The 16,516-nt window shown below is 40.9% G+C and overlaps 1 protein-coding gene across 2 annotated transcripts in view; it reads right to left on the bottom strand.

Annotated features, from left to right (window-relative positions):
- GRM3 (glutamate metabotropic receptor 3) overlaps nucleotides 1–16,516 on the bottom strand; it is a 44,497-nt gene that overhangs the window by 14,726 nt on the left and 13,255 nt on the right. For both annotated transcript variants that reach the window (XM_062490839.1, XM_062490840.1), the window contains exon 2: nucleotides 15,547–16,402. In XM_062490839.1, the coding sequence (XP_062346823.1) occupies nucleotides 15,547–16,402 (856 nt within the window). The remainder of the gene's footprint in view (nucleotides 1–15,546; nucleotides 16,403–16,516) is intronic.

Genomic DNA, 16,516 nt, shown 5'->3' with positions numbered 1-16,516 from the left:
ACAGAGGCACAGCTCACTAGCTAGGAGACAATTAATTAATAGCAAAGCTTGATGAAAGCACTGCAGTTTTTCAGCCTGGCAGCTGGCAAAGCTTGGAGATTTCATGTGGTTCAGAAAAAGATGTAAAAAGGACTATTGGGTGCACTGGAGGTACCTTCTTCCACAGCTTGCTAGCCCCAGAGAAAATGAGGAGATCATGATTAAATAGAAATGGAAAAGTAAAGAGTGAACAAACTGGAGTTTCTGAAAAGTTGAGTAAAACCTCCTTAGTCTCACTAGATGGTGCTGCAAAAACTGCAAAATCTTCATTTAAGACTGAAAAATAAGACATTTTTTATGTAACAGAAAAATATAGTTATTTTTTAGTTCCCCCCACTCTTCCTGTTACATATCCAGGGCAATGCCTTTTAAAAATACTTTAACAAAGAGCATAGATAATAATATTACAGGATATGTTTCGTTTGTCCAACAGGCTCGTCTGTGTGTATGATGCCTTATCTTGAAAAGTATCAGAAAAGACCCTAAGAATGCACATTTCTTTTAATTCTCTTAAATTTTTAACTCTATATGGCTTCTTGAGGCCAAAGTGACTTATTTCTGCTCGGCTGAACATTTAGACAGCAACAGAGACCTGATGCACCCACTCCCATTCTGCTTCAGCACAGCGCAGCAGGTTTCATACCTGATTGGCAGAAGGCACATTGAAATTTGTCAATTTAAAAGTTAGTATGGGGAAAGATAAGAGGGAAATGTCACTAGATTGTCCCTCTCCACAATTAGCAACACTAGTTTCCACAGAGACAAGCAGTCACTTTTAACCTCTGCACCACTGTCTCTGGATGTGCTTGGGTCATATGCATTGCTTCTTCTCATTTAAGAAATTAATGAGACAAATGAGACAGATTAGTCTCCTACAAATGTAATTTTCCTATCTATGTCACAGATTTTCCATTGAGGTCTATAGTTTCTCTCTTAGGCTAGACACTTGCTGTAGGGAATTTTAAAACTAGTCATAGACCCCCACAACTTTTGCACTGGTCAGAGACAGAAATGTTTTCCTCAGGCCTTGTTGCAAACATCTATCAAGGGATATATGTGGATGAGTTAGGTATCCCAAACTTGTTTCCTACAAAGGAGAATGAGGATTCCAAGGGTTCACTTCAGAGTGGTACCTAGATTAGCCCAGCCAAACTGTTCTTTTTCTGTTGGCCACCATGAGTGTGACTATCTGGAATATATCTACTATTTATGTACCTGAAGTCAAGTGAGATGGATAGTACCAATGTCTGGAACACAAAAGCTCACAGCTGAAGCACCAAGAGGTTGCAGCATGTCCAGGCTCTCTGCAGTGCACCTGAGGGCAGGTGTCTCACAGGCTGTCTGCACAGGCTGCTGTGGGGGCTATCAGAGAGAACATCCTGCGAACATTTGCAAAATAAGATAAGAAGGGTCTGAAAAACTAGAAGAATTCCTTCAGCTTGTCATTATCCTCGCTATCCTCAGCCTGGCTGAGCACAGAACTCCCAGGCTACATTTCCTGTGAATTGCTTGCCTCAAGCATAATGTTTTACATTTCCAGGTAGGTGCTGTCCTCCTGCTTGTGAGGCTCTTGGGCATAGGTGTGGTCTTTAGGACGTGGAGAGAATGAACTAGATGCTAAGTTTCAAACCTTCATCAAGGAAACTGTGAAATTATTCTTTCATTCTTTGAAAGAAATTTAAGGAATTTAAAAAAGAATTTCTTCTTTCTTAAAGCATTTGGATTTTGACACATGGAAGGTAAAAGCATGTAAAAATTCTGCACTCATATATCTGCTTAAAAATACAAATAATCTCCCCTGAAATTAAGAATGTTTCTTGCAGTACTTGGGTTAATATTGGATTAATTTAAGATAAATGAAATACTTATGGAAAATCATCCAAGGTATATTTTTTAAAAAAAGTCTGCTAGGTTGATAATTAATATGAGTAATTAGTGAGATTCCAACATAGAAATGCCTTTCAATTGACACAATTTTTTAATTTAAGTTTATCCACTTTAAGAAGTGGTTGGTACAAGAGGCAAAATGCCTGCATTGTAATTCAAACCAGCAATCAAGTTGCAATTACAAAGGAAATTAAACCATGGCTTCAAGCTGCCTAACTCTTCCCTCAGGCCAACTTGCTGTTTTGTACACAGAAGCAAGGGGAGCCCACTCCCATTATGAAGAATTATGGTCACTCTTTAGGGTGACAACACATCAGCTCAGGAGCTGGAACTCTAAGTTGTGGGCTGGCCTTTGGTAGCTCCTGAAATGTTTTGATCTGAGGAAAACTTGAGTTGGCTGGTGAGTTCTGTCAATGGCTGAACATTAATGTTGCTCCGAGTCTGTGGTTTTGGTTGTGACTTTCTGCCAGTTCAAGGGTTATGGTTACCCTGTGTCCAATCTAAATATTGGGTGAGGGACATTCCCATGTAACCTCAGGGCTGGGAACTGGTGACATGCCTTTTACCCCTCTCTTCCCAGTACATCCAGGGTGCAGCTGGAAGAGATTGAAGCTGTGTTTTAACTTTGCTAAAATTTACTTTTGGACTAAACTGGTCATGAATCTTTCTCTTTTTGGAGGCACTGTTCCGTGATGTGCAAATTCCACCCCCAGACTGCATATATAGCTGTCTAAGGAAGTGTTAAATACCTAATAATATTTTTGCACTTCTTTGTCAGCCTGAAGGAAATATGAACAGATTTCGTTATTAAGATATTAAAGGAAGTTGGTTAAAACATTCTCTCCTCTTGGGGGCTTGAGGATTAGAGAGGTGTTTCCAAACACAGCTCTGAATAATTTAGTTAGATAGTGTGCCCTTAGAGATCAGAAGCAAACGAACCATGAAATAGACCCTCTGGCTGTTATTTCCTAATTGACTTGATATGAAGACACTCCCAAATCAGGTGGACTGACATAGATATAATTACTTATACTGCAATGCTATTATTTAATAGTAGTAATATTGTAGCTGTGACAGTCCAAGTTGTAAGAAATTTCAAGTGTCTAAGAAAGGCAGTATTTCTTGTTAGACTTACAGATGGAAGAAGTTCACAAGCTTTCAGGCCCAAGGTCACTCCATTAGGTCATCAGCACCATTGCTCAATAAATTTGACCTTCATTTATTTTGAAGGAACAACTCTGCTCAGAGTTTAGTATATCAAGTTTTTATTTCCTGCTGGAAACACAATTTCCCTTTGCAAACAGTCTCATTACTATCCATTTGCAGAGTAATTGCTGAAAGCTTTTTGTTCTGTTCACTTCTTTAAAAGTATAGAGTTCAGAAACACAAGGTCTGATTGAGATGCAAGACAAGATATGACAAAGAGATTATGCCAAAAGCTATATGTGGGCAGTCTAATAAAAGTATTGCCTCTTCCTACAAATCTTATGACTCTATGCTATTATTTTTGTTAAGGAGCTACTGAAAACTCTCAGCAATCACCCTACAAATTGCTAATAATGAGGTAATTTGCAAAATGAAATTGTATTTGCAGTTGGGAAATAAAACCCTAAGTAGTGAATTCTGAGGATTGCATGTATTTGAAATAATTGAAATAATTGAAGCTCAAATTTATTGAACATTTTGTGGGGAAAAAAAAGGAGTTGTAGAAGTTGTAGAATGCCTCAGAGCTGGAATAAAGACTCAACACCATGGTGAAACACAGGAACAGACATATTCAGCTCAGTTATAGCATTTGGCACATATGATATCATGCTCTTGGAGGAAAAAGAATTGGAGTCCAGCTGGAAAGGTAAATCTTTCACACATCACATGGTGTAAGATTCTGGACTGGATCTTTTTTTTTTCTAGGAATATAATATGTGAATGGAAAAAAAAAAAGTGACCCATATTTCTTGAACATAAGTTTAATTAGAGTGTCGATTTTGGGAGTGTAGTTTTCTTACAGATCTCCTATGGAGAGTGGAAAGAAATTGGCACCTCCAAAGGTGGGCTCTGGCTAATGTGAGATGCCATCAGGGAGGTGGGTAACTTCCTCCATCAATAGTTGTCCAGCTATACTACAAAAGTGTGTCAAAGAATATGTGAAAGCTGGATGGCTTCAATTTTGGCCACTGATGGAGAAATAAAATTAATGTTTTCAGTAAGGCCCACCACACACATTAAATGTGTTCATATTCCTTTGTAAAGGCATGAGTCTGGATTTTATTTTTACTCTTTTCCATATAAAAAGGCAGTGGCTGGAAATGCACATTTACTGAAATTGCAAGTCAATTCAGTATTTAACAGAGTCCATCTCAGCTGACCAAATGCTGAGTCAGCCAGAGAGGTGAAAGTGGGCTTCTCACAACAATGAATTTCAGGCAAAAGAGAGTAAGATAAAGGACAACTCTTGGCTTTTAAGGTTATTCCTGCATATCACACACAAGCTGCCAAGGTAACACTTCATGTCTCTCAGCATCTTCAGTGTGCATGTGCATGTGCACGTGCATGTGTTATACTGCAACACACAACCTGCATGTCCTGTTAATACTTGCAAATTCTTCTGTTTTCAGGGATAAAAGATAATGCTGAGAGCACAGAATCATTTTTGCTAATGCTTTGCTCCACTGAATCGGTTCAGCAAGAGCAATCAGTGGACCTCAGGGGAAAATGTAAAATGAAAATGTTGATTTATTTGCCTGTTTTATGGTGGAAGCAGAGACACATTGATAGGATTAGACTGATAAAATGTTTCAGAGATCTAGAAAAGACATTAACAGTACTGCCTCAAACCTTCTTCTGACTTGAGATAATTTCTTCTCCAAAGAGCCTTTAAAGATGGGTTTTTTATTCTTTCAGTTACTGGAGCATTAACTAGCCATTAGCTATTTATTCAAATGGATGTGCAAGTGTAATAGAGGAAGTTTAATAAACTTTTTCAGCCCATTTTCATCAGTTCCCAACACCAGTTTCATAGGTTTTTTTTTTAGCCACTGTCTGGTGGATACCTATCCTGGTACAGCAGGCCAATCTTTGACAAAAAGCTGATCACTTGGAGCAGTGATCAGCTGCTGCATTCATCAGGGCAGTGGAGATATGTCATGGAAAATTTTTACTTTTACAGAAACCACAGGTAAAACTAATTTATAGGGGTACATGGTGTAGAGTTATTTATGTCAAGGGAAGGAACCACATGAGCACAACTTTTTGCTGTTACATGCAATGACATAATTGATGCTTAAGCTAGAAGAGTCCAGCAACCCTGCCCCATAAATTTCTGCAGATGATCAGGCATGTCCTGGTGTTTTGGAGCAAATTTAAGACTCCTTGTAAAAGTTAGAGCCATAGAGAAAGTGTTCCCACAGGAAGAGAGCAGGACAGTTCTATAGCAGAAGCACAGGAAGATGCTTGAGGCTGCAGAGCTGCACACAAACAGTCAGCTACTGATCCCTACACAAATTCCACCTTGGGAAGAAGGGAAGATGGTTTTTAGGGCATAATTAATAGAAGGAAGAGCATGTTTACAGCATGTGCATAACATCCTGTGAATGGGGAAAGAACAAATGCAGCAACAAGACTGTGCAAGGCCAGTGACAGCCTCTCCAAGAAAAAGAACTGATTGTGGATGTCCCCTGATTGTGGATGTCCCCTGATTGTGGATGTCCCCTGACTGTGGATGCTGGAACTCATCAGTGCTGCTGCCTGAACACCAGGAAGGTCTCCCTTCTCTTTGGCGTGTGAAGACCACTGGTTTTGGATTTGCTGCTCACTCTTTATAAATGCCATCTCAACAGTCATATATCAAGTATTATTTCTTATTACAGAATTGGGTTAAGTAAAGTAAAATTTTAAAGAATAGCGGGTGAGTGCTCCTGTGAATGTGCATGTTCATACCTCTCTGTGTGATTTCCAATCTATACAACAAATGTGGTTAATACTGGGTCACAGAATCAAAGTGATATCAGATGTAGCCCTTAGGAATCACATTCCACCCTGAAAATCCATATTGTCTCAGCTACAGAGCTACATGGGATTTCTGTAGCACATACATTCTGCATGAGGACTCTGTTCAAGCCTGGGCTTTCCTCAGCTTTCTCACACTGGTAGTTTCCCTGTTTCCTCTGAGTACAGTGCAATCCCTTCCCTGAATAAAACTATAGTGTTTTCTTTGCTGAGCCTCATATTTTAGCCACAGAACTTGTACATATTTCATATGTACAAAGGAATTGTTGCCTTAGCTTATTCCATCTGATTGTCCGAGATCTGTGTATAGCAGCAAGTAGAAAAATGTACTGCATGAAACTTCCATTGAATTGAGGAGCAATTGCAGATATGCACTTAAAAAGTGAATACCTCTCAGCATTCAGAAAGGGTCTTGGATTTCTTTTGAAAGAAATGTGCTAGATGTATATGTGTCATTAGTCTAGGAGAGATGGGATGATTCATATATTGCCAAGTAGAGAGATGGGCTTGTACGAGAAAAGCAAAACTGTAGGAGATGAAATTCAGATGCAAGACTGAGGGGCTTCAGACTGGGGGGTACAATAACTTCTGCTTTCCATCTACTGGGTGTTTGCAACCACTATTCCTATCCCCACAGCTCCTGAGCTGTTCTTCACATGCATTCAGCAAAGAGTGAGTTTGTGTGTGGAGACTCTATATCCCAAATAACTGCTCTTGGTAATTTCTTTAATAATACAAAACACATGCCTTAAGTTTAAGGATTTCTATTTGGAGATATAGTCCTTTCTGGATTAGTGCTGAACCCCTTTTCATCCCAACAGTGGGCAGGTTAGCTGTCCATGGATGGAGCAAAAAAGCAAAAGAGCAAATCAAAGGATTTCATGGACATTTCTGTTAGAAATTTCTCTGCCTCTGATATCCCTGCACATGAATATGTGTCTTGTTCCCCTTGCCTTGAAGAATTTTAATATTCTTTGTCTTCACTTGTTATATGCTCAGACAAATACACTTTCATGGCAGGAAGGAGGAAACAAAAGGAAATGACTCACCCAGATAACAGCAATGAAATATATTTTTACATTATATTCTATATCTGTTAACTAAATAACCATAAATATTGTAGTGATGCCAAAGCATTCTCTGAGATGCTTTTAGAGGTGTTTAGAAACTTGGCTCTGACAAATGAGGAAATGAAAGTCACACACATTTGTTGTCAGTTCCATCCAGTTTGCAGTTGATGGGAGTTGTGTTGAAGATCAGTTTGTGAAGGGCATGCATGTGTAAAAGGAGTTTCTGCTCCATGAAGATGTAGAGGTCGTTGCTTTTTGAAAAAAAAAATGGAAAAAAGATTGGGAAAAATATGTTAGTGTAAAATGGCTGTTTTGAGTTTGGGTTGAGTTTCTTTGTCCCTTTTTACATAGAAACAGGCCTGTCTCACTGAGTGGTGGGGTTTTTTGGCACTGGGAGTCAGAAATGGAAAAGACAAACTTAATAGTTCAGGCTTTGCAGAAAGCTGAAACAGATTCACATGCTCATCTGGGCTCCAGTTTAACAAGTGCAAACACAGCAGCTGGCTTGGGACAAGTTTGTCTGCAAACTTTCTACGTGGAATGGAATCCATAGACATGGATTCAGGCCATGGTCCGTGTCAGTGTCTCACTAATGCAGCTGTACTGGTCTTGTCCCTGTTTCTGTTTAACCACTGCTAGCCTGGAAATATCTTTGTACTGTGCTCTACTGGGTGAAGAAAATGTCTTCCAGGGATGTTGTGAAATTAAGGTTATTTCAGGAGAAAAGATACTTTTCTATAGATTATGCTTTCACTTCTGCCTTTGTAGTAGAATTATTAGCTGCCAGCAAGGATATAGGTTTTCTAAAAATAACATAAGACCTGGGATTAGACATCTGGATTTGTGACTTTCTGTAGTTTTCTTCATCGCCTTTTGAAAAGATGCGTTTTCTTGGAGCCTCACTGGAAGTACAGGACACACCTGGATTACTCAAAAGAGTAAAATGGAATCACCTTCTCATGTATTGTCCTCATCCTCAACACTTCTGTGGTCATGTTCTGAGCACGTTCATGTTCATGTTCAAAGCCTTTGCCTTTGTCAGCCTCTCTCGTATATTGTCAGCCCCTATTGTAGTAGCCCTATTGTAGTACCTCAGCATGCAAGTGAGACTAACTGATATTAGATATGGAAGTGCCAAAGTGCTCTTCTGTAGCAGGTGGTAGAGAAGCATCTGGTCCTTCCATGGGCTTTTCAGAGCTAAAATAGATGCTAAAATGTAAGGGATAGGCATCCTGAACCAAAGTCTTCTTTCTCATCTGATATCTTCTCCTTCATGGTCGCAGGAAAAAGAAGCAGACCTGACATCTCTTTACTTATGTGTAAAGATTTCTCCCAGGTACATTTGCATGAAGAATAAGAATATAATTCTATGGTATGTCCTGGGTTGCCCCACTACTGTAAAACCCAGTAGGATTGGGAAAGGGAATGTGCATAATTGGGGGATGAAAAGATTGTATGAGACTTCCTGCTCCTCTGAGGGCTTGTGCAGACCCTTGGTGTTTGGGATTCACATATCATTTGCCAACAAAACAAAAGATAAAATAATAACTATTATAAAACAAGCAGCAGGCAAACACAGGAGTCTGTGATTTAGAGAAATTAGGTTACCAAGCCTTCTGTCTCCCAAATATGTGATCTGAAAGAAAATCATTGCTGTTTTTCAGTCATATGTTTCTCCACAAACACAGGGTGTCTAATCTCATCCTCATTTACACACTTGCATGGATGCTGTGAAATCTGGAGATTTATGGCTGCCTAAAGGCTACATTATTAACAGGAGATAAGCAGCTGACTATAAATGACATACGAGGCATTGACTATATAATTTTATGTTCAGTATTTCATAGCTCAGCTGAAGTGGTGGGTTGTGTAAATATTCAAATAGAGGAAACCGAGATGGAGATCTAGTTGCAATTTTAGGGATGCCAAAATACTTTCACCGAAATATGCCACTATAATAAGTTTGGAGCTGTTGCTGGCCTGCGGTTTCTTTAGGGTTTCCAGGAATGACACCCAGCTGGGTAAAGGCCATAGGCAACATACTTCCAGAGATTCCTGAGGACTATGAAGAAAAGCTGTTGCTGCTCTGTGTCCTGCTAATGCTGCATTTCCCATCTTTCTGTCCATAGGAGCTCAGCGCCCAGGTCAGGCAGAGAGCAGTGGCAGCAGCAGTGGTGACAGTGGTGGCACCAGACCAAAGTACCTTGTCCCTGAGTTAGATGGGGAGCAATGGCCCAGCAGACTTTGGCCTCAGCTGCTGGAGCTTATCTCAAGGGGTAAAAACACAATTCAACCTCTGCTCCTGCTCACTCAGGTTAATTACTGGGAATTAGGGACAATTAGTGCCTGCATGAAACAGCAGCTTTTTATGATGGTCTCTGGCTTGATAGCAGACACCATTAACAGGTAGGTCACTGACCTGCCATCACAGTGAGAGAAGTTTTAATGGAAATTTTATTTGGAATATTTGCCCTAGAGATGACAATGCCTGTGTTCCTCTGCCAGCCCAGGTTTCCAGTTCACAGGTGCAGTGAGTGACACACAACACATCCAGAGTGCAGACCAGTTGCTGCCACTCTAATACCTCAAACCCAAATTAGGCATTGGAAAGGTCCTATAGTATTTTAGTTTCAGCCAGTTTACATCTATAAAGACCTGAGCAAATTCATCTGATTGCACAGCTGCCTTACCTTTCAGCAGGATGAAGTAGAGACCACCAAACCTGCTTTATTCTTTAACTTTATGATTTTATGAATCTATAGCATACACAATTAAAAATCTATACAAATGCATATATATAAGTATGTGTATATATTAATATATCCTGAAATCTTCAAGTAGAATCTAAAGAAGAATCTCTTTAGGTAGAGATTGGCTTATTTACTCTTGGAGGGTAAATTTACCCAAAATAAAGGACCAGCAGATCCCATGATGCCTGTAAAGAGAGGAGGGAGAAATTAGATGGGGCCATCAGGATTGCCAGGGCATCAAAATCTTGCTGCAGCTCTCTGTGTATTTACACCAATGTAACTCCAACTGAGAGAGAATATGGGAAAACACCGTGCAGGTTCAACTGTTCCTCTGCTCTGAAACAGCAAGTCTCAAGTGTGCTTTCAGAGACTGTCCCTTAGCTGCTTGCAAGGCTTTAAATACTATGACACATTTGTGGTCCCAGGAAAAGACAGTAATTTTTTCCTTTAAATCCTAGACAACTTTTCATGTATATTTTAAATTAGTATCTTGGGGAATTCATTCATTTTCCTTGCTTTTATTAGCTACAAATCCATTATGTATTACACTTTTACAACTTTTATAATTAACAAGGTAGGATGGCTTCTGCCCATGTGAGCTTTGCCTTCATCTGTAAGTCTGTTCTGGTTTATTCTACAAATAACCATCACAAGGAAGACCATGAAGACTTTCCTGCTGAGTGAATGCTGAAGGCAAGGGGGATGTGACCTGATGAGAAGGAGCTCCTTGGGTGAGATGACAGAGTTAGCAGGGCCATTTGCTGCAGAGGCTGGGCTCTGAGCTCTGGCTTTCGCCTGCACAGGTATTCCCTGTTGTAAACTCACAGCCAGCCTTTGAAGTTTCTGCAGCTGTAATCTGCTGTGGTAGCAAATGCAGCATTTTTTTTTGGTCTGTGCTCCATGCAGCCTGGCTGAGCACTGAGTTTTGAAGTGCACTTTTGACAGGAAATATTTATGGCTAAATGCCAGAGAAGGAAGGACCATGCAATGCTGCTGTTCTCAGAAGTAAGGTGACATCTGCTTGTTGCAGACCATGACTTAAGCTCTTTCTTACTTGGATGGAACAGATACGATGTAAATGGTCTGTGAAATTGTGTTCCCACAACAGAAGTCACCAATGCTCAAGAACTAAATTAGAAGGTGAATTTGTGCTTCTGCTTCATATTATTTCATAATGTTGACTGGGGCAGAATGAGGAGGAAGAGAAGGAAAAAAATGAATCACATAGAAATACAAGTCTAGGTAAGAATAGACATTTTGCCATAGAGTCCAATGGAGGAAATGGGACAAATCAGACCTGGCTTATAACCCTGTTCTCATTCGGAGTAGTCCTTCTGGTTAGCCAGGGGAGAGGACTTGCCCAGAATAAGCTAGTTTTGATGATACAGGCTTTGCTGTAGAAGAGATGGATTTCTGAAGATAAGGCAGAAAAGTCCATGACAGTAACTCTGGTAACTCAGGAAGGAGAAAGGGATAGGAAAAGACACTGAGTACTTTAAATATGCATTGCCTAAAATTTTTAGTGATCTTTTTTTCCAAGTTTACTACTTTAGCCAAATTCTTTCAGTCATTAGCTGTGCAGGTTCAGAAATCTGCAAAAGACATGTGGACATGCATACATCCCAAAATCCAACCTCCTTCTGCCCATATGCTCCCACACTGGACTGAGGGCAGGGTTAGTCCTGTTATACCATTGGCCCTGCTAACTGGAGTGGGAAAAGCAGGAGTCCAGCCCCATACTGCTGGATGACAGGACTGTTATCCTGCACCAATTAAGCAACCCTGGAGATAATGTTGGTCTTTCATTATCATTGCTACCCTTCCTCCCCTCCAGTCCAATGTCCTGCAGGAGCAGCTGCACCAGGCAGCAACATGTAGGGCACAGCTGTGCAGGACCCTGCCACTTTTTTGTCCCAGATGATGGAAACCCCTCTCACACTGTGCTGGCACTTGTCAAACGTGAGGCTTGCAGTAGTGCTGTGGGCAATGACAACACTGCTCTTCTGTGTCATGCTGGTGGCTTAAACAAGCTAAAATAGTCAGCAAAGCTGTTTGCTGCACTGTCCCCTCCATCTCTGTGGGGGAGCAAGGTTTCTGGATATGTGAGTTCATCCCTGGGTTCATAGCCCTCCCAGGAGCCCCTCTGTATGCTGCCCTTCACCAGGCAATGGCTGGGTATGGTGAGAAGTTGAGTTCACTCTGTGCTTTCTGCCGTGGAAACCTTTACTTTTGTTCAGCACTTCTTTGCTGTTCTGGTAATACAAGTTAACAGCCTCTTGAACCAGCATCTCTTTATCAGCAGAAAACCATCATGATTTAGAACATCAAGTGCTGCACTTGTGCCCTCAGGAGGGAATGTAGAGGACGGGAAGATCAAGACGATGAACCAGCCTAAATCTCTTTGAAAGGCCAAACAAACACTGAAATTGAGTGAGAGCATTTGTCTAGGGGCTGGACTTTGCATTCTCACATCCTGCTGCTGGAAGCTGGAATTAGGCACAGGTGTCTCTTTTTCTTTGCTGAAAAGAGTCAGGGTATCATGATATTTGTCCTGTATATCTTAGTGACTTGCAAGAAAATGATGTGTCTGTTGTATCTCACAGAAAATAAGGAGTGAAATCTCTCCCTGTCTTCATCCCACACTGCAGTTCTGTGGAGTAATTTTCAATTTTTCAAATGAAAAAAGAGAAATAAGTAGGAGCCCAGACATATTAGTGAAATACCTGTCACACAGCACGTCAGCAGCAGTGGCAGCACAAGGAGGCACAAATCCTGGCCAGTCCCCTACAACCACCCTGCTGTTAGCTGCTCAGGGAGTATTTCCTTGCAAATCACATTATTGCTGTTTCTAAGAGTCTCACTTCAGGCTTTCAGCTAAATGGCAAGTGAAAATAAACCTTAATCACCCTATACTCCATCTGTAGTCAGTAGCAAGAGATGTAGGGGCAAATCATACCTCACATGGGCTGGAGCAACTCTGTAAGTGCTGATCCCCTCCATTAACTGTAATCAAAGACTAATCAGAACTAATTTGAGTGTGAAGGGTAAATGTCTGCAATTGCTCCATCCCACACCAGTCACAGAAGTGCACTTGATCGTTTACTGAGACTGGTGTGTGTGAAATACACCATGTTCAAGGAAACTGGGACGAGCCATTCAGGGCCATTTGCTTGATTTCTTCCACCATTTCTTGGCTTGATTTCTGTGCTTGCAGGACTTATCTATGTGGACCCCTGTCTTTCAGCAGAGGAGGCATTGCTTAAATAGCTGCTTTTGTATCTGCAAATATGGCTATCACTGTTCTGTTTCTTGCCTGCTTCCTTGTGGTCAGTGTGGATTGCTACCCAGGCTAAAGAAGAGAGAAAATCCACAAACTGACTTGGTTGCAGTGCAGCTGCTGGACTGGTTGCTTCCATGCCACCCTCTCTCTGTGGTGGGAAAGCATTGTCAGGTTTGGAAGTGGAAATATGAGAGCACCATTGATCAAATGTACCATGCAACAAGGTCCTCATATTGCATTAACAACACACGCAAAAATTTTCTTCAGCCAGGAAAGAGCAAAGAATAATTCTAGGTCCCATAGAAAGCAATGACAAGACTTATATGCATTGAAATCTCACATATGTATTAATTTTTCACATCCTTCTGAAAGGAAGAAGAGATGGAAGATTTGCTTAATAACTCGTTACATAAAAATCACTCCTGCTTAAAAAATAACTTACATTAAAATAGGGATTCACATTATAATGGAAGAACTAATAATAAAGAAAAGAGATGAGCAAATCATGTTGTAAGCTGGTAAAAAAAGGAATATGGAACAAAGGCATTGAGAAAGAGCTTGACAGGTTTCTTAATGTTTTAAATTGGAAATGAAAATTAATGGAAAATAAAGCTCTTCAGAGTTTCAAAGATTTCCATGCTGATTTTTAATCAAATTAATTTGGTTCAAAAAAGAGACTTCTGTTTTCAAAAGTGAAAAATAACATGCTGCAATTATTTTTCCAGCTTGAACAGCTTCAACTCCCAATTCATAAAAATATAAAAGATATTTCAGTCAAAATTAAAACAAAATTCTCTGCCTCTAGATAAATAAAATATTTCCCGTGATTTTGGTCAAAGAAAATTTGGATTATTTTGACTTTATATCTAGATGTTGAGTGGAAAAATGCTTGAGTGCTTACAAATATCTGCATGTTAGAAAAGCGATTAAGTATTCTGTATTTGAACAAAGCTTGCTTAGTCTTAAAGCTGGAATCTGTTAATAGCATTTTCATTTAAGCCCGTAACAATAACTGTAGTGACAAAAAAAATCTTAAAAATAATTGTAATTTAAAATATTGAAGTGCCTACTCATTTAGGTAGGTCATTAGAGTCATGAAGTATTTCCCTGGCAGGAACAGAAGCACACCACTGCCTTCTCTCTGGATCAGCATGCCAGGAATGAGCTCCCAGGAAGTGCTGTCCTAAAACCAATTGATTTCAACAATTTAAAGACATTCAAGTATCTCTGAGGAAAAGTGCAGGCAAGTGAGACAGTCATTTCTATGTTTTAAGTGCTGTGAGGAGGGGAAGGAGAGAGGGTTATTCTTAATTTTCAGAGGTCTAAACCCAAACATTTAGTTTCATTCTGTCTTGAGTATTTGGCTACATCAGCTGCATCCCACTGGGAGCTAGAGAAGCATCAGGGATGTGGCTGGCAGTATCTAGAGGTGATCTGAGTCAAACACTGAGAACATCTCTAAAGGAGGGAAAAGTTCAAGCTCCAATTTGACAGTTTACATGGTTTTCAGTGTTATTAGCATTGTACAGTTACTGAAGATCTCTTGGGATTGAACACGCTGCATTCTACACAGGTTTATCCTTCAATTCCTCTTGGAGTTAGTTCTCACTCAAAGCACAGCATGATGGTTCCTTACTATCAAATCAGTCAGTTGAGAATATCAGTTTCCATAATACATAGAAATGTAACTTCAATGTAGATGCTTCAGAAGCTCCAACATGTAGCAACAAAAAGACAGGATGTTCTACACTTTACTTCTTTCCTCTGTAGATCTTTTCTAAGGGATAATATTATTATGGAATATTATTACTACAAAAGCTAAACTCAGTCATATGTGGTCAAAAAACCACAGAGACGCCATATGCTGCGCAGCCAGTCCCCATGAAGTTTGCTTATATCATTCCCAGATTAAAGACCCTCCTCCACATCTCCTGTACATGTTTAATGTAGCTTTTTTATACTTTGCCATTAAGCCTGCCGTTCTGTAACACAGGTAATGGCACAACCCCATATATTTAAATAGTTTGTATGCATCTGATTCTATGACAGGAATTATTACTTCACTATTGCAGGGACATTGACCGAGGTCCAGCAATTATGTAAATTTGCAGCAAATCAAGGGAGTGAAGGCCAAGTCTTGGCATGGGAATAGCAGGCGGCTGCCTGGTGTAGCAGGTGGTGAAAGGACCATTGGCTTTCAGACATGCCCAAACTGGCTGTGAATTAAATGGGTGTTAGTGTGTGGAATTTTAGAGGATGGAGTGCAACATTGCCAAGACCAGCTGTTGCCACCTTCACCTCTCCTTCGCTGGAAGCAGAAGGAGCATCAACCTGTTTTTTTTTAGGGTTCTCACCAAGCTCCTCTTCTTTTTCTCCCTTCTTGTGATAGGAGTGACCTTGCCTGTGTACCACTCTGGTCTGAACTGTGTAAATAGTTGCTACCAGGAAATTTGGTAGCACTGCAGAATTACAGTGCTTAATTACATTCTGTAGGTACCAAAAGAGGAGTTATTACCTGTAAAGTTTACTTTCAGGAGATAATCTTTGTACAGCTTCCTGCCGTCCAGATGCTTCATGGCATCACAGAGTTTGGTGGTATTTGGGCAGAGAGTCCTCTGCATTTTATGCAAGGCATGAGCCATTGCATACACAGCATTCACAACAAACATGATCTTGGACTCTTGCTCGTAGTTGGAACTGTTGATGGTGAAGTGCTTCTCACAAGCCTTTTTATGTGGTTTCCGGTTCTGCAGGTTACACTGGAATTTTTGCTCCCAGAAGTCCTTGAACCAGGGGTTGCGTCTGTTGTTGTAAGGGCTGAGACTTTGGAAATACTTGTCAAACTCTTTAACAGGATGGGAAGCGAGCTCCAAGGTTATGGCCCCGGAGGCTATGTGCTCGTTGCCCTTGACAATGCTCTCCTGTGCTCCCCAGCCATCGCTGGCAATCCAGGTGAAGGACACGTTGAAGCGGTTGGCAGCCGCAATGAGCTCCCGGGAGTCATCGCCTCGCATGAAGAGCACCACCACCCTGGCGTTGGGCTTCTGGAGCAGCTCCCTGATCACGCCGTCGTAAGACTTCCTGATGTTGGACCGCCCCACTTTCTCGGAGGTGGCGATGCAGATGTTGCGCAGGCGAGCTTCCTGCTCAAAGGCCTCAATCCCTGTCTCCCCGTAGTCTCCTTCGGAAGCCACCGTTGACACGTAAGTCCAGTTGAAATACCGCAAGATTTCAGCCATGGCTTTCGCTTGGTAGAAGTCCGGGGGCACCGTCCGTGCAAAATAATCGTAGCGGGATTTGTCACTCAACTTGGCGCTGGTGGAGGCGTAGCTTATCTGGGGGATCTGGAAGAGTCTGAGCAAATTTGCCACCTAGAGACAAAGTGGGGTGCACAGATTATTAAGGAGTGGTATTTACAAAATGGAACAGATATGTTTAGGGAAAGGCATTGACAGTGTTTTTTAATGAGAGGCGTTCCGATGATC

This window comes from Cinclus cinclus, chromosome 4 (genome assembly GCF_963662255.1).
Source record: "Cinclus cinclus chromosome 4, bCinCin1.1, whole genome shotgun sequence".
Taxonomy (NCBI): Eukaryota; Metazoa; Chordata; class Aves; order Passeriformes; family Cinclidae; genus Cinclus; species Cinclus cinclus.
The sequence above is the reverse complement of the archived record's forward strand: the minus strand, read 5'-3'. Positions and strand labels throughout refer to the sequence as shown.